The sequence below is a fragment of the Lissotriton vulgaris genome, chromosome 6 (assembly GCF_964263255.1).
Source record: "Lissotriton vulgaris chromosome 6, aLisVul1.2, whole genome shotgun sequence".
In the NCBI taxonomy this organism is placed as follows: Eukaryota; Metazoa; Chordata; class Amphibia; order Caudata; family Salamandridae; genus Lissotriton; species Lissotriton vulgaris.
In genome coordinates, this window is record NC_141694.1 from 80,665,024 (window position 1) to 80,684,249 (window position 19,226).

At 48.5% G+C, this 19,226-nt stretch overlaps 1 protein-coding gene across 2 annotated transcripts in view; it reads right to left on the reverse strand.

Annotated features, from left to right (window-relative positions):
* Positions 1-11,828: 11,828 nt before the first annotated feature.
* LOC147706829 (ATP-binding cassette sub-family C member 10-like) overlaps positions 11,829-19,226 on the reverse strand; it is a 1,327,484-nt gene continuing 1,320,086 nt past the window's right edge. For both annotated transcript variants that reach the window (XM_086925963.1, XM_086925964.1), the window contains 4 exons: positions 18,170-18,315; positions 14,249-14,346; positions 13,491-13,603; positions 11,829-12,096 (listed from right to left, as the gene is read on the reverse strand). In XM_086925963.1, the coding sequence (XP_086782089.1) occupies positions 11,961-12,096; positions 13,491-13,603; positions 14,249-14,346; positions 18,170-18,315 (493 nt within the window). In that variant the 3' untranslated portion in view covers positions 11,829-11,960. The remainder of the gene's footprint in view (positions 12,097-13,490; positions 13,604-14,248; positions 14,347-18,169; positions 18,316-19,226) is intronic.

Genomic DNA, 19,226 nt, shown 5'->3' on the forward strand with positions numbered 1-19,226 from the left:
TAGGAGCAGGCACACGTCGCAGATGTGTTTCCTGCAGCAAAGCTACTTGTATGGCATGTCTATCCAAATAGTGTAGTACATTCCGACATTTCCTGGCATCATTAAGCCCACGCACATTCCAAGACAAGATCGATATCTTATCCACAGCATCAGTCGACATCACCCGTGATCAGCGTGTAGCGGGTCATACGCAAGCAGTGCACCATCCCATTCTCTCGGGACAAGGCAGTGGAACGGTACCATCGCACACATCATCCACTCAGACAACCTCACACCACATCCACCCCTGTCAACCTCAAGCCAACACACCAACCACCCCTCTCCCAAACACAAACGACAGCATCCGTGCAACAGGCACGCATACAGCTCAGAAAATAGCACGTGGCAAACACACCACCTCCCTTCAACAACGAACCTGGGAGACACAGGAGCGGCCTCACATCGTCCGTCCCCACCCCCGCAGCAGCGACCCCCATGAGCGGGCAGATCAGTCCCCCCATCGTTCGCAGCAGACCAAGCCAACACAGCTTCCCCCTCCCCCCACCCACCTGACCAACCCCAACTCGGCAGGACCCCCATGTGCCCTCCCCCCCTCCCCCCCATCCATCCATCCAAACAACCAACAAGCCATTCGTACAAAGAAACTCAAAAAGAAGTATCGGGGCATTCACGGTGGGGTGCCCACCAGAGGTGCACTTCACCACTCCCACACACTACGCCGCACTCCGACCCACAGGGCGTATACACGGCCCAGGCGCAGCGTGGGGGTGGGTGCCCGGAGCACATCAATGTCATCAACCATCGCCCCCTTAGTGACCCCCAACAACGGCCACTCATATCAAATCGAACATCCCCACGTCCAACTCCAATAGTACAAGGCTGGAGGAGCCCAGGCCACAAATACAGCTATGCGGATGTCCGTGCACAGCATCCATAACAGTCTTCATGCTGAGAGAAACGCATTTATGCGTCATCCTCCTCTCCCGCCGACCGGTGGCCCTCATGGTCCTCCCCATCCCGCCGGTCATGCGCAAATCGCTCCCTCTCTCGCGGCGCTTTGCAAAATCCTCCGCATGTTGAGGATTCGTGAAAAAATGTTGTTTTGCCTGATGGGTCACCCTAAGTTTTGCAGGATACAGCAAGGCATAGTCCACCTGTAGTTCACGAAGTTTTTTCTTGACCGCCAGGAATTTACGTCGTTGCTCCTGCACCATAGGTGTAAAGTCAGGATAAATGGTGAAGTTGACCCCCTCAAAGGAAAGCGCACGATTGGCGCGAGCCGCCCGAAGAGCAGCGTCCCGGTCCCGATAATTCAGGAGACGGGCAATGATTGGGCGCGGCGTAGCCCCCGTGGCCGGCCGCGGTCCAAGGGAGCGGTGCGCCCGTTCAACAATGAATTGCGTAGAGAATGTCTCCGCGCCAATCGCACCAACCAGGAGTCTCTCCACATACGTCTCCATTTTACCCCCACGTTGGTCGTCTCCGGCACACCTACCACGCGTATGTTATTGCGCCGGCTTCTCGCCTCCAACTCCTCGTTCTTAGCGGCGATCACTCGTAGGATATTGTCCATTCTCGCCAGCTGGGTGGTATGAGTGGCGGCCGTGTCGTCATGATCCGAGATGCGCTGTTCCGCCGCAGTCAGGCGCTCCTCATGTACATCCAGTTTCTGCACCACTGCGTCCATGCGCGAGGACAGTTTGTCCACTTTATCCACAATAGTGGCAAAACCCTGCCTCATCTCCTGCATCATCTGCTGAAAGTCTGGGGTGGGAGGCTGCAGAACAGGATCAGCGACAGGTGGGGGGGGGGATCGCGAACTCCCGGCCTCTTGCACCAGCCGAGCACCCCTCCTGGCCGCCACGGAGTCAAAGGACAGCTTAGGCTGCTTGTTGTCAGGCTTCCCCATGGTGACACGCTCTTAGCGCGTATTGGCCCCCACAAAGGTGCACAGAGAGAAGCCAAGGGACTGCAGGGTCCACAGCCACGAGTTCCTAGCTGTGTGTCCAACCAGTCAGAGCGCACAGCACACCAAAGCCCCAGACCAGCGTACAGTGCCCGGCCAGCCCCCCTATGTCGCCATGCCACCACGGGATCTGGCCCCTCCAAAAATCCCAAATCCAGCCACTCCTCCAATGGCAAAGAAGAGCACTTTCAGTTGTAAGCAATATAAGGCAGGGGGGGCCCAACAGTAGTGCAGCAGAACACCTCACAGCGCAGTAAAACAGGCGCCACACAGGGGCTACACCAAGGACGGCGTGGACAGTCCTGCACCGGTGAGGCCCCAGCAGATAGCACACACCAGACAATCTGGCCAGTATTTCAAGGCAGGGACAACAGTCAGTAGAGTAGACAGGAGGACGGTGCCTCAACGCAGAAGGAGAAGCGCTGCGCTCCAAAATCAGGCGCCTTCGACTCCAGGCGGTACCTTCCCCCAGCCACCTTCGTGAGGAAAATGGCGCCAAACATAAGTCCAGGTAGATGCTCCGCACACTGTGGACTACACTGAGCCCACCAACACACAGCTCCGGCAGCTTCTCAACAAGCTGGAGGAGCACCACAGCCGGGGGCACGAGCAGGCATAAATACCCCGCCACTCCCGACTGAGCAATGGCCGCGTCTCACCTCGGGCTGCAGACGTGGCCCTGTCGTGCTCCATCTCCGGAGTCCGGCGTGGCTCCCTCTCCGCCGCTCCTCACAAGTCTCCCTGGTCCCAGGTAGCGGCCACAAGCGCCCGCTTCGGCGGGGGCGTCCAGCCGCAAGAAGAAGTCAGAGGGGGAGGGGACAGGGCCTCCACCACACGTGCGACGCCGCGGACTGTAGTCGGCAGGGGCGCCGGACCACGGAGCACTCGGCCTCCAGAGCGCCTAGCGGGGAAAACTGCAAGTCCCCGTATCTCCGGTCAACATGCTCCGATCAGAACAGGAGTTGGACCGAGTGAGGTCGATAATGTCCACAGCAAATATCCAGGGTCAGGGCAGGGATAGGCGATGGCCAAGAGGATCAATGCCAGGATTAAAGCTCCGGACGGCAGGAGCCTCACGAGAGTGCGGCCATACTGCAGTACGCCCTCTAGCGCCCTCCCTCGGACCAGAGACGTGTTACCTGAAGCTGGTCCATATGAGCTCCCCAGCCTTGCATTGAGGCATCTGTGACCACTGTTTGTGTTGGAGGTGTCTGATGAAAAGGGACCCCTGGCAGCAGGTGAGAACGTTTCATCCACCATCTGATGGAGTCCTTGGCAACTTGGTAAAGACCGACACGATCTTTCCAGCGACCTGACCTATGAGACCATTGATCTCCGAGCGCCTGTTGTAGAGGCCGCGTGTGAAGGTGTGCGTTGGGCACAATGTATATGCACGAGGCCATCGATCCCAGTAGTGAAGACACTTGTCTTGCTATGGGACTTGTAGTGTCGAGAAGGGTGCGGCACTTGAGAAGCATTAATGACAACCTCTCCTCCGAAGGACACACGCTTGCCTCTGCGGAGTCCAGGGAGGCACCCAGATAGTGTATTCGTTGGGTGGGGTGGAGAACCGACTTCTTGTAGTTGACTTGCAACCCCAAGGAATGCAGTAGGTTGAGGCAGTATGAGAGACGGCTCTGGAGTAGCACGGTGTGGAGCTTTTCAGGAGCCAGTCTTCTAGGTATGGGTTGATGAAGATCTTCCGCCTGTGGAGGAAGGCAGCCACCACCGCCATGCACTTGGAGAATGTCCGCGGGGCGGATTTGAGGCCGAACGGAAGCCCTTAAAACTGGTAGTGGTGTGGAGAGACCTGAAACCTGAGAAATTTGCAATGTTTCACTGAGACAGGTATGTGAAAGAAGGCGTCCTGCAGGTCGATGGCACACATCCAGTCCCCCTGGTGAAGGTGCAGAAAGATTTGATGCAGGGCAAGCATACGGAATTTCTCCTTTCTGATAAGCATTTTCAGCAGGCACAGGTCGAGGATAGGTCTGTACTCTTTGGCTACTCCTCTATTTTAGACTAGGAAGTAGCAAGAGTATACCCCCTGGTTTCTTTGGAGAGCTGGGACCTCCTCTATGGCCCTCCTGGAGAGGAGGGTAGATACTGCATCCTGTAACAGTCGACTTTGTAGATGAGGAAGATGATTCAATTGCGGGGGCACTTGCGCAGGGGGAAACTTGAACCCCAGCAAGTAACCATGCTGCACAATATTCAGCAACTATTTGTCTCTTGTTATGGTTTCCCACTCTTCCAGGTGAAAATCGATACTCCCTCCCTTATTTGCTGCTTTATATGTACCGTTGGACTCCCACTTCAATGACGGGGAATGACTCAAGCATGTGCACTTAAAAGTTGCTTTATTATGTTTTTTTACCTCTCAATAAAATTCTGCCTAAAACAAATGTGGTGTCTCCAGCATCTTTTCAGTGGGTAAGACCCACATGGGTGACAGAGCACTTTGCATCAGAACAGTTGCAATAAAAAAGCATTCAAGGTGACACACTAATGAGGACAGGTAATACAATGAAAGGTGAAAGCTACAATCAGGTAAAAAAAGGCAACTTGTGAAATAATTCCAGGGCCAACAAGCATGCCAAAGACTACAGGGTGACAGCATGTTGATGTATAGTCTGCCATTTTGCTAGCAGTAATTACCTATCCTATTCATATTAATCTGTTGTACAACATACCAAGAACTCCCTAACAATAAAATAGTTTGGCAATGATCTTGCTTTCTTTGGTAATTGCAATAACAGCGAAGAAAAAGGTGTCTGACATAAAGACATACATAATATAACCTGCATTTTATCATCAAAAGATGGCTGCAAAAATGAAATGTAATGTTCTTTACTAAACCTTCAGCTATTATCATTTTGATTTTGGGCAGTGGGTTAATAGTTTCCTGAAGGAACCTGGAATAGTTTTAACATACAATCGCCCTTTAAACTTGGAGCTTTAAAGAGCAAAAGAGCAAGTTACTTACCTTCGGTATCGCTGTATCTACTAAAGACATATTCTAGTTGTAGATTCCTTACCTTTAGAATTTCCTCTAGGCATCAGTCTGGATCCAGAGTTTTTTCATTAGCAGTACCTCTGCATGTCAGTAGGTGGCATCGGTTGGCTCCGAGTCCATCATTGGCACCTGAAAAGATCTTGCGGGACCTACATAGAGGCTGTCCTGGGCGGACTGACGTTAGTACTTAACACATCTTTCCATACCAGAAGCACAGAGCCATAAAAGACACTGACCACTGGTGTGTCAAAAGTAGGGTGCTTTAGGTGAGCTCCTATCCTTAGAAATCAGTTTGCGGAGCGGGGAAGATGATTGGGGCAGTAAGAAATCTACAAATAGAATATGTTGTTATCGAAGGCAACTTGCTCATCTGATAGAGACTTCTAGTTGTAAATTCCTTACCTTTAGAATAGATACCCCATCAATACCAACCTCGGAGGAGGGTCTGCATCCAAAATCACACGAGAAAGTCCAGGAGGACTGAATGGGCAAAGTACCTCGGGGCTTGGATGTCCGAGCAGTAGTGTCTGATAATTGTGTGCAGGGATGCCCACATTGCCGTCTGACAGATAACCAGGACTGGGATTCTGCGTGCTAATGCAGTGGTTGCCACTGCTGCTCTAGTAGGGTGATCACGTAACCCCACAGGACGTTCGTTCTTTGCCAGTGCATAGCAACATTTGATGCAGAGGACAACCCATCGACAGATGGTCCTTTTCTGCACTGCACAACCTTTATTGGCACCCAGATAGCCAATGCAGACTTAACCGTTCACCCAGAAGTCTTTAGTGATAAAAAGATAACACACATTTTGGGTCTAGGCGGTGGAGTCTCTCTTTTTCCTTGGAGGGATGTGGGAGCAGTTAATAGGTGGGCAGTGTGATGGATTGTCCCACATGAAACCACATGACTACTTTGAGGAGGAACTAAGCATTTGTTCGAAGCACCAATTGATCCAGATAGACAAACAGATAGGAAGGCTTCGATGATACAGCCTGGAGATCGCTAACTCTGCGAACAGAGGCAAAGGCAATTAGGAAAGCAGTCTTAAGGGTTAGAAGCCTGAAAGGGCAATTATGAAGAGGCTTGAAGGGAGCACACATAAGGAAACGCAAGACCAAATTTAAATCCTATTGAGGCATTATGCAAGGAGACTGAGGAAACAAGTGAGTAAGGTCCTTACGAAACCTATTGACAATGGGAGATTTGAACAAAGAAGGCTGATCTGGAAGTCTCAGAAAGCCAGATATAGCCGAAAGATAACCTTCAAGGGTGCCCAAAGCAGAGCCCTGCTGGGCCAATGATAGTATATACAAAAGACCCTCAGGAAGAGGGACAGAAAGGAAATCAACAGCTTTTGCTGTGCACCATGCCACAAATGTGTTCCATCTACAGGTGTTTACTGTTTTAGTGGAGGGACACCTGGCTGCCAACATAACATCACAGACTTTGGGTGGAAGGTCAAATGCTGTCAACTGCTGACGTTCCATCTCCACGCAAGAAAGTGGAGACTGGACAGGTTCGGGTGAAGAATTGTCTCCTCCTGCTGCGTCAGAAGATCCTCCCAAAGCGGCAGTCAGATCAGAGGATCGATGACCATGCTCAGAAGGTCGGGACACTAGACTTTTCATGCCCAATCTGGAACCACAAGAATGACTTGAGCTTAGTCATGCTTGATCTTCTTGAGCACTCTGGGCAGAAGTGGTATAGGCCGAAAGGAGGCTGAAGCTCCACTCGCATAGAAACTCCAAAGTGCAATACTGCTGACATTGCATGTTCTCTATGGAGGCAAACTGATCTAACCAAGGCTCTCCCCACCGCTGAAAAAAAATTAGCACAACTTCTGAATGGAGACGCCATTTGTGATCGACCAGGCACTGATGGCTGTTTGTATTCTCTAGTGTTCAGAGAACTTGCCAGGTGCTGAGACACCAGGAATATGCCCTGATGTTACAACCATGTCCAGAGGCGGGGAGCCTCCTGAGAAAGGGACCACGACCCCACCCGCCCTGTTTGTTGAAATACAACATAGTGGGGGGGGGTTCTCCGTGAACACCTGCACTACTTTTCCTTTGAGAGAGGGAAGGAATGCCTTAAGTGCTAGTCTGATCGTCCAGAGCTCCAGAAGGTTGATATTGAGACTGAATTCTTCCTCTCCCAGGTGGCCGTCCCATCCCAGGAGTGACGCATCTGTCACCGCCGTCGGATCTGGTTGGAGAAGGGTGAGGGCCTCTGACCCACTGCAGTTTCTGCACAGTTACATCCGAGATCTGGACGTAGTCAGAATGCTTCTTCTAATGCTGGACTCACTGGAACTTCAGGTCACACTGAAGAGCCCTCATATGCCAACTGGCATGATCCGCCAGCAGGGTGCAGGGGCATTGGGGCCCAGCAGCTTCAGAGTCATCCTCACCGAAATCCAGGCTAGAGGCTGAAACATCGGTATCATAGCCCAAATAACCCGGAGTCGCTGCTTGCGAGGATAGGGCGTAACGGCTCCCCAGCTCTTTAACTCTGTGCAATTTTGCCAGCCTGCTATGCCCGAAAGGTGGGTATAATATTACTTCACCAATTCTGGAGAATTAGTGATGTCGCCCTTAGGATTCCAATACATCTGTCAAAGGTTACCACATGTCCTAACTTTGTTCTAAAGTGTTTCCACATTTCCTCCCAGAGTTGCTTGATCTTTGGGAAATCCCATACAATTTGAGACCAGGTACCTCCTCCCTCTTCAGAGCAACAAAAACATCTATCCTCAACCTGAGGGTATACGTTACGGAGAAAGGCTGGAGTCCTGTATATTAAACATTTTGTACAGAACTGCATTCTCTTAAAATTGGCGCCTCTTATTAATGTAACATTGAATTTGTTGATTCTACTCCAGACCGCTCTTGAGATCTGGAGGTCTTTCTTCTCACGCCATTTATCTCTGGCTTTTTCGTAGACAGCAGAGGTCTTATATTCATTAAATATTTTCACCCAGCTACTTATTGGCCTCTTACCTGTTGTTTCTAGCAGCTCCTCATTGAGGTCTAGTCTTGCTCTTAGTGCTGTTCGATCAATATTTTCTAAAAAGTGCTTGATTTGAATAAACAACCACTTAAGCATATCTATAAAGTTAAGCAGCCCATTTTCTATCTCAGGACACTTTTTCCAGGAATATGAACTGCGAAAGTGTCTCACATGTCTGTACCCGTTCTCCTCCCACTTCTTTAATACACCACATTGTATCAACCCGTCTTCCCTGACATACAGATTGGCCAAACATGTAGAGGCATTTGTTCAAATTATTTCATAGTACTTTAACAGTTGGGCTTTTGTTTTAGAAACCACTGGAGTACCTTATAACGCACTTTCTTAGGGTGCTTCACTGTCCTCATAGGATCTACAATTTTATATTTGTTCATTATTTTTATCACGAAAAATTGTCTATATCTGGCGAATTAAAATGGACTTTGGCACATTGATAGTGAACCCCAGCGAGTGCAGTAGGTCCTCCGTAGTCTGGAGGTGGGAGACGAGCCCTGGGGCGAGCCCGCCTTCAACAGCCAGTCGTTGAGATAGGGAAAGACTGGAACCCCTGATCTGCGCAAGCTGCAATCCCCACCATCACTTTTGTGAACACCGAGGGGCACTGATAAGGCAAAAGGGGAGCATATTGAATTGCTCATGGCCCACCATGAACCATATGTAATGTATGTGGGCAGGCAGTACGGGGATATGGAGGTAAGCATTCTGCAAGTCCAACACTACAATCCAGTCTCCTGGGTCAAAGACAAAATGGACCTGGGCCAAAGTGACAATTTTGAACTTCTCCTTCCAAAGGAAGGAGTTGAGGGTCTGGAGTAGGATAGGAAGCTGTTTGTCCTTTTTGTGCACTAGAAAGTAGCGGGAATAACAACCACTTCCTACTTATGGCACAGGGACCCTCTCTTTGGCCCTTGGCCTAGAAGGCTGTAATTTCCTTGAGGAAGTGTCAAATGATCTACTGACATGTGGTAGTAGGAGGGTGGCATGGAGGGAGGTGTAGTCTCAAAGGGGAGGGAGTAGCCCATTAGGACTATCTGCAGAACACACCTGTCCGATGTGATGGACTGCCAGCGGACTGGGTGATGAAAAATCTTGCCTCGGACTGGCTGATGACGGGCCTGAACTGTCAGCCTAAGAAGGTTTGGAGGCAGTGGCAGAGGGGGACAGGGTGGGCTGGCCCAACTGCTGGCTCCCTGACCCATGAGGACGCTGGGTCCCACGACATGGCTACACAGAGGCCGGCCCGCTTTTTCATGACTCGGTGGCTGGACTGGACAGGATGTGGCTGGGTGCCCCTTCCGTAGCCATGAAAGAAACGTAAGAAAGACTGAGGGGGACAGGTCGTAGCAGTAATGCCAAGGATCTGGCCGTAGCCCAACATTCCCTGAGGCACTCAAGCGCTGAGTCTGCCTTGTCGCTGAAAAGACAGTGCCATCACAGGGCATGTCCAGTAGAGTAGATTGGGCATCCCATGAAAAGCCATGAGTCCTCAATCAGGCGTACCATCATCATGATGCTACAGACGAGGCAACAATTCTGCCAGTGAGTTGGTGGTGTTCAGTCCACAGCGTTTGGTGAATTTCGCTGCATCTCCCCTGTCCGCAGCTGCCAACGGATGGCCTGGTCCTCCTCCGGGCACTGAAGCAACACCTGCGCAACTGTATGCCAGATGGTATGGAAGTATTGGCCCAAGATACAAGCGGTATTCACCGACGGCAATGCCAAGCTGGAGAAAGAAAACAACCTCTTCCCAAGATGGTCCAGCTTCTTGTATTCCCCATCGGGGGTACAGAGGGGGATGTGCCTTTGCAATATGAGGCTTGGACAACCCAGCTCCCAGGAGAAGGATGTTGAGTAAGGAACGCTGGGTCACCCGGAGCAGGGTGATGATGCCGGGCAATTGTCCTGTCCACAGGATCCTCTGTGCTGGGCCTGGCCCAGAAGGACATCAGTGAGGGCTTCATTAAAAGGCAAAAGAGGTTCAGGTAGAAGACATAGGCTGAAGCACCTTTGTCAGGAGGTTAGTCTTGACTCCACCGAAGGGAGAATGAGGTCCAGGACCTCAGCTGCCCTTCTCGCCCCAACTGCGAAAGACGCCCCTTCCTCCATAGCCAGAGTAGGGGTCGAAATAAGTCAGTGTCAGGGGAAGTATCCAACCCACTGGCCTCAGCTAGGTTCATCCACCAATCCATGGTTTGTTAAAGGGCCCAGTGTCCCCTCCCAGTCCTCTTTTTCACCTCTACATAGTAGAACCTCAACACCGGGGACGCACACTGGGACAAAAGTCCCTCCTAGTGTCAGAATTGACATCGATCAATGCTGGCCTGGCTCTGTGTCAGAGTCAGGGACGAGAATGGGGTCAATGCCGACGGGGGTGGGCATGGTCAGCACAGGGAGCGTTGCTGCCGGGTTTGACATCGGGGAAGGTCGAAGTGGAATGACAGATGATGATCTACATGTGATAAAGGATCCACTGGGGCCCTCCAGGTCCGGGGCTGGAGTCACCAGTGTTGAAGGCTTGGGGCATGACCGACTACGCGGGGCCCGAAGGTGCACCAGTGGAGCCAGAATGCCCAAAGATGAGGTGCAAGGCCTCATAGAACTGTCACAACTGGGCAGCAGACGCCCCGGATCCCGGAAAAGTGGGGAGGCACAGAATGGTCTCGGAAAGAGGCTCCTGGGATAGAGGCCTAGAGCAATGACACTCTATGTCCCGTGTTGCGTTGGCCGACGGACGGGGTGAAGACAAAAAACGCCTATACTTCTTTGACTTCTTCTTGTGCTTACCTGAGTATCCTGAAGATTTGGAATGGGACGAGGAGAGCGGGTTCCGCAACCATTTTCTGGACCTTCCTCTCGGGAGCGATGCAGAGCTGAGCGCTGGGCCTCCAACAGTTTTCGGAAACGCTCCACCAAAACCTTCCGATTCATGGCCCGCCACTTGGAGCACGACTTAGTGTCATGGCTACGCTCCAAGCACTAGAGGCACACGAGGTGCGGATCTGTCATGGCAACATTCGCTGTCAGGATCCGCAGAGCTTGAATCCGGTCCTACGTTGGGACATCTCGAAGCACCAGTCCAAGGTTCAGGCAAAAAATGTTGATAAAAGTAAGAAAAAAATAGTCAAGAAACAGCTATGGGGTAGCTCTCTATGGCTCTGCACTTAGGCTGGCGCGGAAAAAGAAAGAACTAACATCAGCCGTCCAGGCGGCGTCTATGTCGGTCCCACAACGTCATTTCAAGTGCGCACAACGCCGGACGTGAAGCCGATCAACGTGCAGCAGTACTGCTAATGAAAAATCACTGGCTCCAGACGGACGCCTGGGTGTAATTCTAAAGGTAAGGAATCTACAACTAGAAATCTCTATCAGATATCTCCAGCTTTCACTGTATGCTCTTGACTGTCCCACTTTCCTGTGTATTCCCTCATAATCCAGGGACTGTCTGCAAACTGTGGCTGCTCATCTTCTAGAGCCACTACCCACTGATTCCTAGTTTTACCAGTGGCCTCACTCCCTTTGCTACATTTGTGGCCCTGCCAAAATATACCATGCCTGACCCTTCCCTCAAGTTAGTCTTTGTTTCCATTTCCTGGAAGGCACCAAGCAGACAGCCTTAAACCAATGATCGGATTGTGCCTGCGGCAGGTGCAACTACCCACACTGCCCACTCTTCTAGATAATGCACACCTCATGTTCCTCATTGATTCATTCCTTGACACTTTCAAAAACTGGTGAGTTAACATTAATTTCAGCTGTTGTCCACCAGGATCGGAATAGTGATAATGGTGCACTTAGTGCACAGTTATCCTCTGCTTTCAGATGTCAATGACCTTTTATTAACTGGCGACAGGCCAAGTCAGTCTGTTATCCAATACAGCTCAGTCTGATTTCTCCCAGTGGAACCTCTTGTCCCATTGCCTCCACATTGCAGGATTGGCTCTCCTGTCATAGCTGTTCGCCATGGACAAGCCGGTAGAAAGCAGAGTCTTCCATGGTACACAGCACTTGAGGGGACCCCATCTCCACCACCTTCCCAGCCTGCATCACCAGCACCCGGTCGGAGTCCATGATCGTATCCAACCTGCATGAAGAGAGAGGGAGGACAGGGGCATTAGGGAAGAGTGTAAACAGGAAGAGAGTGACAGCAATGGGACTGCACAGGGTGTTCCTTGTACAATAAGTTATGGAAGCTCTGAAGTAAGAACAGAGTGTAAGTCTTGCTGATTCTCCATCCATAGCTCAACGACCCTCGCCACACAGCTATTGTGACATGCAGCTGGAGGTGCCTAGAAGTAGGATGTGAATAATCACAGGAAACATACAGTGCACCATCCATAGACGTTCACCAAGCAAGATCCTATATAATTTAAAACATAAAGTGACCCTTATTTACCACTCATACGGTGTAATGCAGTTTAGGACTGCTGGTATTTAAAATGGAAAGTAAAGTCATTCTTTTACGTTGCGCGAATACCTGCACAAAACGTTAGTAAATGAGGGCTAGTGGATGGTGTTCACTCTAGGAATTGTGAACACAAGTCTTTCCTACTCGATTGTTTAAGGGCGGGAATTTCTGTCTCTCACTATGATGATTTTATAGATGCCTCCAGCAGAGGAAGGAGCAAAAGGAGCGAGATACTGTAGGGGCACCAATAAGATGAGCAAAATGAAAGAGTAGCATCTACAGGCAGAATGTACTGACAGTGACTACATTTAAATGAGCCAGGTTTTATTATATTCAGAAACACTGCCTAGTTCAGCTCAATCCCTGCTTGTGTGTCCTACAGAATTCATCAGTGACAGCTGACAACTTCAGACTGTGCTGCAGTAACATATATAGGCGCAAAGCTACCCTATGAATTTCACACCGTCTCAAACAATGGCCCAGCTTGCCACTCGACCTGTATCAGACTATACACTCATGCTGCATTCGCCATGCTTAAACTGAATTTCACTGCACCCTTCAGCACTCACACAGAAGGCCATATGACACACAGTGCACCTTCTCACACCCAAACGGACCATCACCCATACTGAAACCCACAACACCGACACTGCTCCCTAAAGATCTCATAGTATACTACTGACAGTACACTGTGGCTCAAGGCACTCACATTGCAACCAAAATCCATCATATTGCACCTCACTGCACACACACTACTTTCCACAGAACCCACACTGTACTGTACAGCTATAAAACTGCAATCCTCAGTACAACACACCACACTCACATTGCACCCTATCGACTGCCTGCACCCAAAAGCACCCTGAACAGTACATTTTACTCTGGTGGTCTGCCTGCCACTATGACTCTGGTCCTACCCCCCCCCCCCCCAGTCATGCCTTACTTTTCTACTGAAATAATGGGTATGTGGCAAACAGTTTTCCATTTCCAATATGGCATTTATGAATTCATGATCAGTAAACTTAAAGGTGCTATCTCTATGAAACATTTAGTAGAAGAAGCTAGGGTACCTGTGGGCGATTGTCAGCACTGTTTTATCAGCAAATCGTTCGCGAATCGTCTGCTGCAGCACCTGGTCGGTCTTCTGGTCCACACTTGCTGTGGCCTCATCGATGCAAAGAACCTACACCACAGGGTGAGATGGAACATGAGCGGGGAAAAGCAGCTGTATTATTCTGTACATTTTGGGAGTAAGGGGAGGGATTGAACAGTTCTGTCTACTTTCTGATCTCGGGGAATTCCACGTTTGGTGGATATGTAAACTGAGGGATTTCCTGTCTCACCAATGCCCTGATATATTTTGTACATATACAATATTAACATTATTCAACTGTTTGATTAAGTTCTTTGCCCATCAACTTCTTTCAGTGATCTACAAAGTCTCAGTTCTGTAAATTTTTTATTGTTATAAAAATCTGTTCACTTCTAGGAACTAAACTGTGTGGACTTTGTGGAACATCAGCCACAGCTCATATCAAGACTATGGTTTTTCTACCCCAAAGTCTAACCACCTTGTGTTCTACACTTGCAATGATATGCATCTTTAGCTGGCAGATTCACATTTAAAGGGGATGTTTTGTTAGGTTACAACAATACCTGTATCCATCAGCTAGTCTCAGGGAAGCTGAAACAAGAATGATCCTCAATTAAAATGTGCATTTGCTTTGATGCATGAGAGCTATATAGAAATGTGGGGAACGCTCCTTTTAATCTCTTCAAACACTTTTTCTGAACTTGCTTTCATTACTGTGCATCAGGTGTACCATACCTTGGCATCCATCAGGAGGGCTCTTGCCAGGCACACAAGCTGCCTTTGTCCCACCGAGAAGTTCTTTCCTCGTTCTCCTACTTCAGAACCAAGTCCACCTGCATGTAGACAAAAAGAGTTGCAGAGGGGGATGCCAGACCAGCTAGGGCAGGTAACACGTAGAATTGTGAATTACTAGCAGTCAACAATAGGGTCCCTATCAACAGAGGGTTTGTAGGAGATATCAGATATAAGGAAGCATGAGTATGAGTCTTCCACAAGGTCACTCGGAGCCCTGAAACAGAACCCTCCATCTTCTTGATGCTACAGGTTTATTTTCTATACGCTATTTCGGAGAGTGAAGTGCGCTGATCCACTGCTCAAGGACCCATGGTAAATCCCTAACGTGTACACTATTTCCGTCCATTTATTTCAGTCATGCTGTATTCATTATTGCAAAAAGAACAAATGATGGACGGAATGATGAACAAGGTCAAACACCAGTACCCAGTACAGAGATCTGGACCTAAACCCTTAGTTTTATGCTCATCACAACATGTCCTGTTTGGACCCAGCCATAGTCAAATCAGTCTTGACATTGCCCCACATGGGAACAGATCTGGGCTTCAATTCATAGTTTTTTTGCTGGGCACGCCATTTCAGTGTGGAGCCAGCTATATGCAAATCAGTTTTGACCCTACTCCTCAACGGAACAGTGCAGCCCGAACGGTCAGTGTAAGAAAGTGGCTCTGTATATACTGGACCAAAGTAAGGTACAGTGTGCACAGAGTCAACAGTCGCCAGAGGTTTGGCAGAGGCTAAAGTTAGATATAACCTTACTCTCTAAAGTGGTAGCTTGGTCGAGCAGTAAGGCAGTATCATAGGACAGTGTAAAGCATTTGTTGTACACACTCAGTCAGCAAATGGTCTCACACACTCAAGAACTGAACTCTAGGCCAATGGTTTGTATACAAAATATATAGTTATTTTATTTTAGAACTAACAATAGGTATCAAAATATACTTTCTCAGAATGAGTTACTTTAGTACAATAGTTACAGTTGTTGCAATAGGCAACACAATTTCAAACACAATGTGACATTGAGCTCAATGGGAATTTCTAGTTAAATGCAATGAATTACTTTATGGATTACTTTTCTAGCCACAGGACGGGAGCCTAGATTCAGTCCTGGGACATCTCCTGTAAACAGTTGAGTAAAAGCGTTTTGGTTACAGGTGTGATTTCTAAAGAATATTATTGTATTTTAAAAGTTGACACTTAAAAACTTTTTCACATAGAATCACCAATGTTATCCTATGGGAGGAAATTCACTTAGCAGGTAAGTAGTGTTATCGTTACTTTTTTTTACTCAGTGTTGGATCCTGGATCCAGCTCTGGTGCATCTCCTGTAAATGCGTTTAGGTCATACAGGCGATTTTTAGCTAATATTTGTAAGTTTCAAAAATCAACACTTTGAATCTTTTTCAGCAAAAACCAGGCAATGTTATCCTATTGAAGGAAATTCAAGTTACCAGTAAGTACAGTTATAATTACTTTTAAGGGTCATTGCTGAGCACCAAGATCCAGCACTGGGATCTCTCCTGATAACAGGTGAGTATTTTCGTTTTCGTGATTCGGCTGATTTTAGATAAATATTTTAAAGTTTCAAAACTCCACCCAGAAGAATTTCCAAGTGAAACCAGTCAATATTACCCTATGGAAGAAAAGTGAGTTCTCTGCTTTTGGGTAAGTAACCATTTACCAGGGGCCTACCTGTGGCCAGAGATGTCAATTGAGTTTGTGTTTCAATACAGTTTTAGGGAAGGAACACAGGCCCTGGGTACCTGATTGGCAGGAACCCAGGGCACACTCAGTCAAAGTACCTCAGCAATTCAGCAAAAAGTGGGGGGATACCATGCAAGAAAGGTGGCACTGTCTCACAGTCAGGTCAGGTCCTCCCTGGACCACAACAAGCATACCAGGACTGGTTCGATGTATCATTTCTCATCAGCCAGGATAGTTTGGGTCTGGTGGCATGGTGAGTACAGGACCCATATCAGGGCATGCCTGTCCCACTTAGGGTGACAAATGCAAACAGAACACATTTACTCACTCACCACACCATTCCCGTTGGATGCATGCTAAACCAAACAAACTATGAATTTAGTCCCAGATGAGTGACTGGGGGTGAATGTTTGACCATGTTCAGGAATTCTTCCATCATCTGTTTATTGCCCTAAGTGGAATGGGTATGCCCAGACGTGGGTCACGAGCACCCTACAACACTGGATTCAAGCTAGCCTGGCTGACGATGGGTGAAACCGTTCCCAGGATGCTTTTTTCGAGTACAGAGAGAACCTGGCTTGGCAGTTGGAGCTAGCTGGACTATTCCCATTGGGAGCAGGGTCAAGACTGATTTGCAAATGCTGGGTCCAAACTGGAATGGCATGACAAGCATCATATTTTGTGTTGCAATTTTTGCCCTAAGTGGAATGGGTATGCATAACTTGTCCTGTGCCTCGCTACGCCACCGGATTAAAGCTTGCTTGGATAATGAGGGGTGATATCATGAAACCGGTCCCGGGATGCTTGCTTTCTGGTCCAGGGAGGGCCTGGCCTGGCAGTTAGGGCTGGACTGTTCCCATGGGGAGCTGGGTCAAAACGGATTTCTGTATAGCTTGGTCCAAACTGGAATGGCGTGCCGGGCAAAAAAACAAAGGATTTAATCAGAGATCTGTGATTGGAGGTGAATGTTTGACAATGTCCATCATCTTTCTATCTTGCAATTTTTGCCCAAGGAGGGACGGGTATGCTCAGACGTGGGTCCTGTGCTCACTTAGCTACCTGTTTCAAGCTAGCCTGGCTGATGAGGGGTGATACCCTGAAACCGTTAACAGGATGCTTTTTTTCCAGTTCAGGGAGGACCCGGCCTGGCAGTTAGGGCTGGACTGTTCCAATGGGGAGTAAGGTCAAAACTGATTTGCATATAGCTGGCTCCAAACTGAAATGGTGTGCCAAGCAAAAAAACAATGAATTTAGGCCCAGATCTGTGACTGGGGGTGAATGTTTGACAATGTTCAACATTTCGTCCATCATCTTTTTGTTTTGCGATTTTTGCTCTAAGTTGGTATGCCCAGACACACATCCATTTACAAGCTAGCATGGATCATGAGGGGCGACTCCCCAAAACTAGTCCCAGAATGCTTGGTTTCTGGGCCAGCGATGGCCTGGCCTTGCAGTTCGGGCTGCGCTTTTCACATGGGGGGCAGAGTCAAGACTGATTTGCCAATGGCTGGGTCCAAACTGGAATGGCGTGCCGAGCAAAGAAAACATGGATTTAGGCCCAGATATGTGACTGTAGGTGAATATTTGACAATGTCCAGCATTCTTTCCATTATCTTTTGCACTAAAAAGAATGGGTATGCGTAGATTATCCTGTGCCAGCTAAGCCACCAGATTAAAGCTGGCCTGGCTGATGAGGAGTGATACCATAAAACCGGTCCTGGGATACTTGCTTTCTGGCCCAGGGAGGGCCTGGCCTGGAAGTTCGGGCTGGACTGTTACCATGGGGAGCAGGGTCAAAACTGATTTGCATATGGCTGGGTCCAAACTGGAAAGGTGTGCAGAGCAAAAAAACGATCGATTTAGGCCCAGATCTGTGAATCGGGTTGAATGTTTGACAACGATAAGCATTCTTTTGTGTTGTAATTCATTATTGAGCAATGGCCATTGAAACGTTCCTAGGGTGCATTTCCTCTTTCCTGTGATACTTTCAGAAAGCGATTTGACCCACTGTACAGAGAATTTTTGCTTGAAATGAATAGCCGATTAATAGGACACAACAAGATTAAGCCAAAAGGGATGTGCAGCTGGGTAAACAATATAGTAATGACTGTGTATTACAAGTAATTCTGCATGGATATTGACTTGAACCACACTCACCCATGCGAATTACCAACTCCTTAAGGTGACACTGCTCCAGGACTTGGTACAGCTCACTGTCCAGGTTACTGCCCCTTGGGTCTAGGTTCTCCCGGATTGTTCCACTAAAGAGAAAGGGGTCCTGGGGAATGATGGCCAGCTGTGACCTGTGCAAACAAGAAATGCGATACATCACTGAATTTCAAAGCTTGATTTGATGGGAACAATATGAAAGTATGTCAATCCTTTGTGAGCCCATTGGAAAATAAAATATCATGGAGAAAGAAAAGGTTGAGGAGAAAGTGAGGAAGAGAGAGACAGAGTGATGGGAACTGTTAACTTTCCACTCCCTTGTTCATAGACATTGCTTGCCAGGCTGAACAAATATGTTCAAGTTTTGGAGATATACATACGGCACTTTTCATTGGTCCATGAGATCCCAGTAGGGCAACAGGATAGGTGGCTTCCTTCTTGATCATTCAGAAACTGAAAATTGGACAGTGATCCTTAGCTTCCTTGCTTTTGTGCTGCTTTTACCATTCCCTCTCTTAAAAGCGTTTCTATATCCTGGGCCTCATAGTGAGCAATTCTCGTTCATCAGACTACATAAAGATTTGTTGGCACTGGTCACCTCAAGCAGAGATTTGGCACTTGTGGCAGGAAGGGTTTGAGGTTTATATGGACAACAGCAATTAAATAAGAAGTTTCAAGTCTGAGGAGCCTGGATGGCAAAACGTTATCATCGCTGAAGGTCACTGACGGGACCTTTGTGTTACAGCAAGGTAGACTCTTCTCAGTTCAAAAATGATGGAGACTATCTGCAGAAGCTGGTTGAAGAAGCACTCTAGACCACTGCAGAGGAACAAGTAGGATATTTAATCTGCACCATCTGCAAAGAAGGATCCCTTTGTGCTGGGAAAGCCAGATAAATGAAATGACAGTAATTTTGGGCAGACCAGCCCATGAACATGTTGTACATTAGGGGCCCGATGTAGGCCACCAAATACCGGTCGGTAATTTTACCGATTCGAAAAATTCCTGATGTAGGTAGCACTGTTTCCAGTGCTACAGGCCTTTC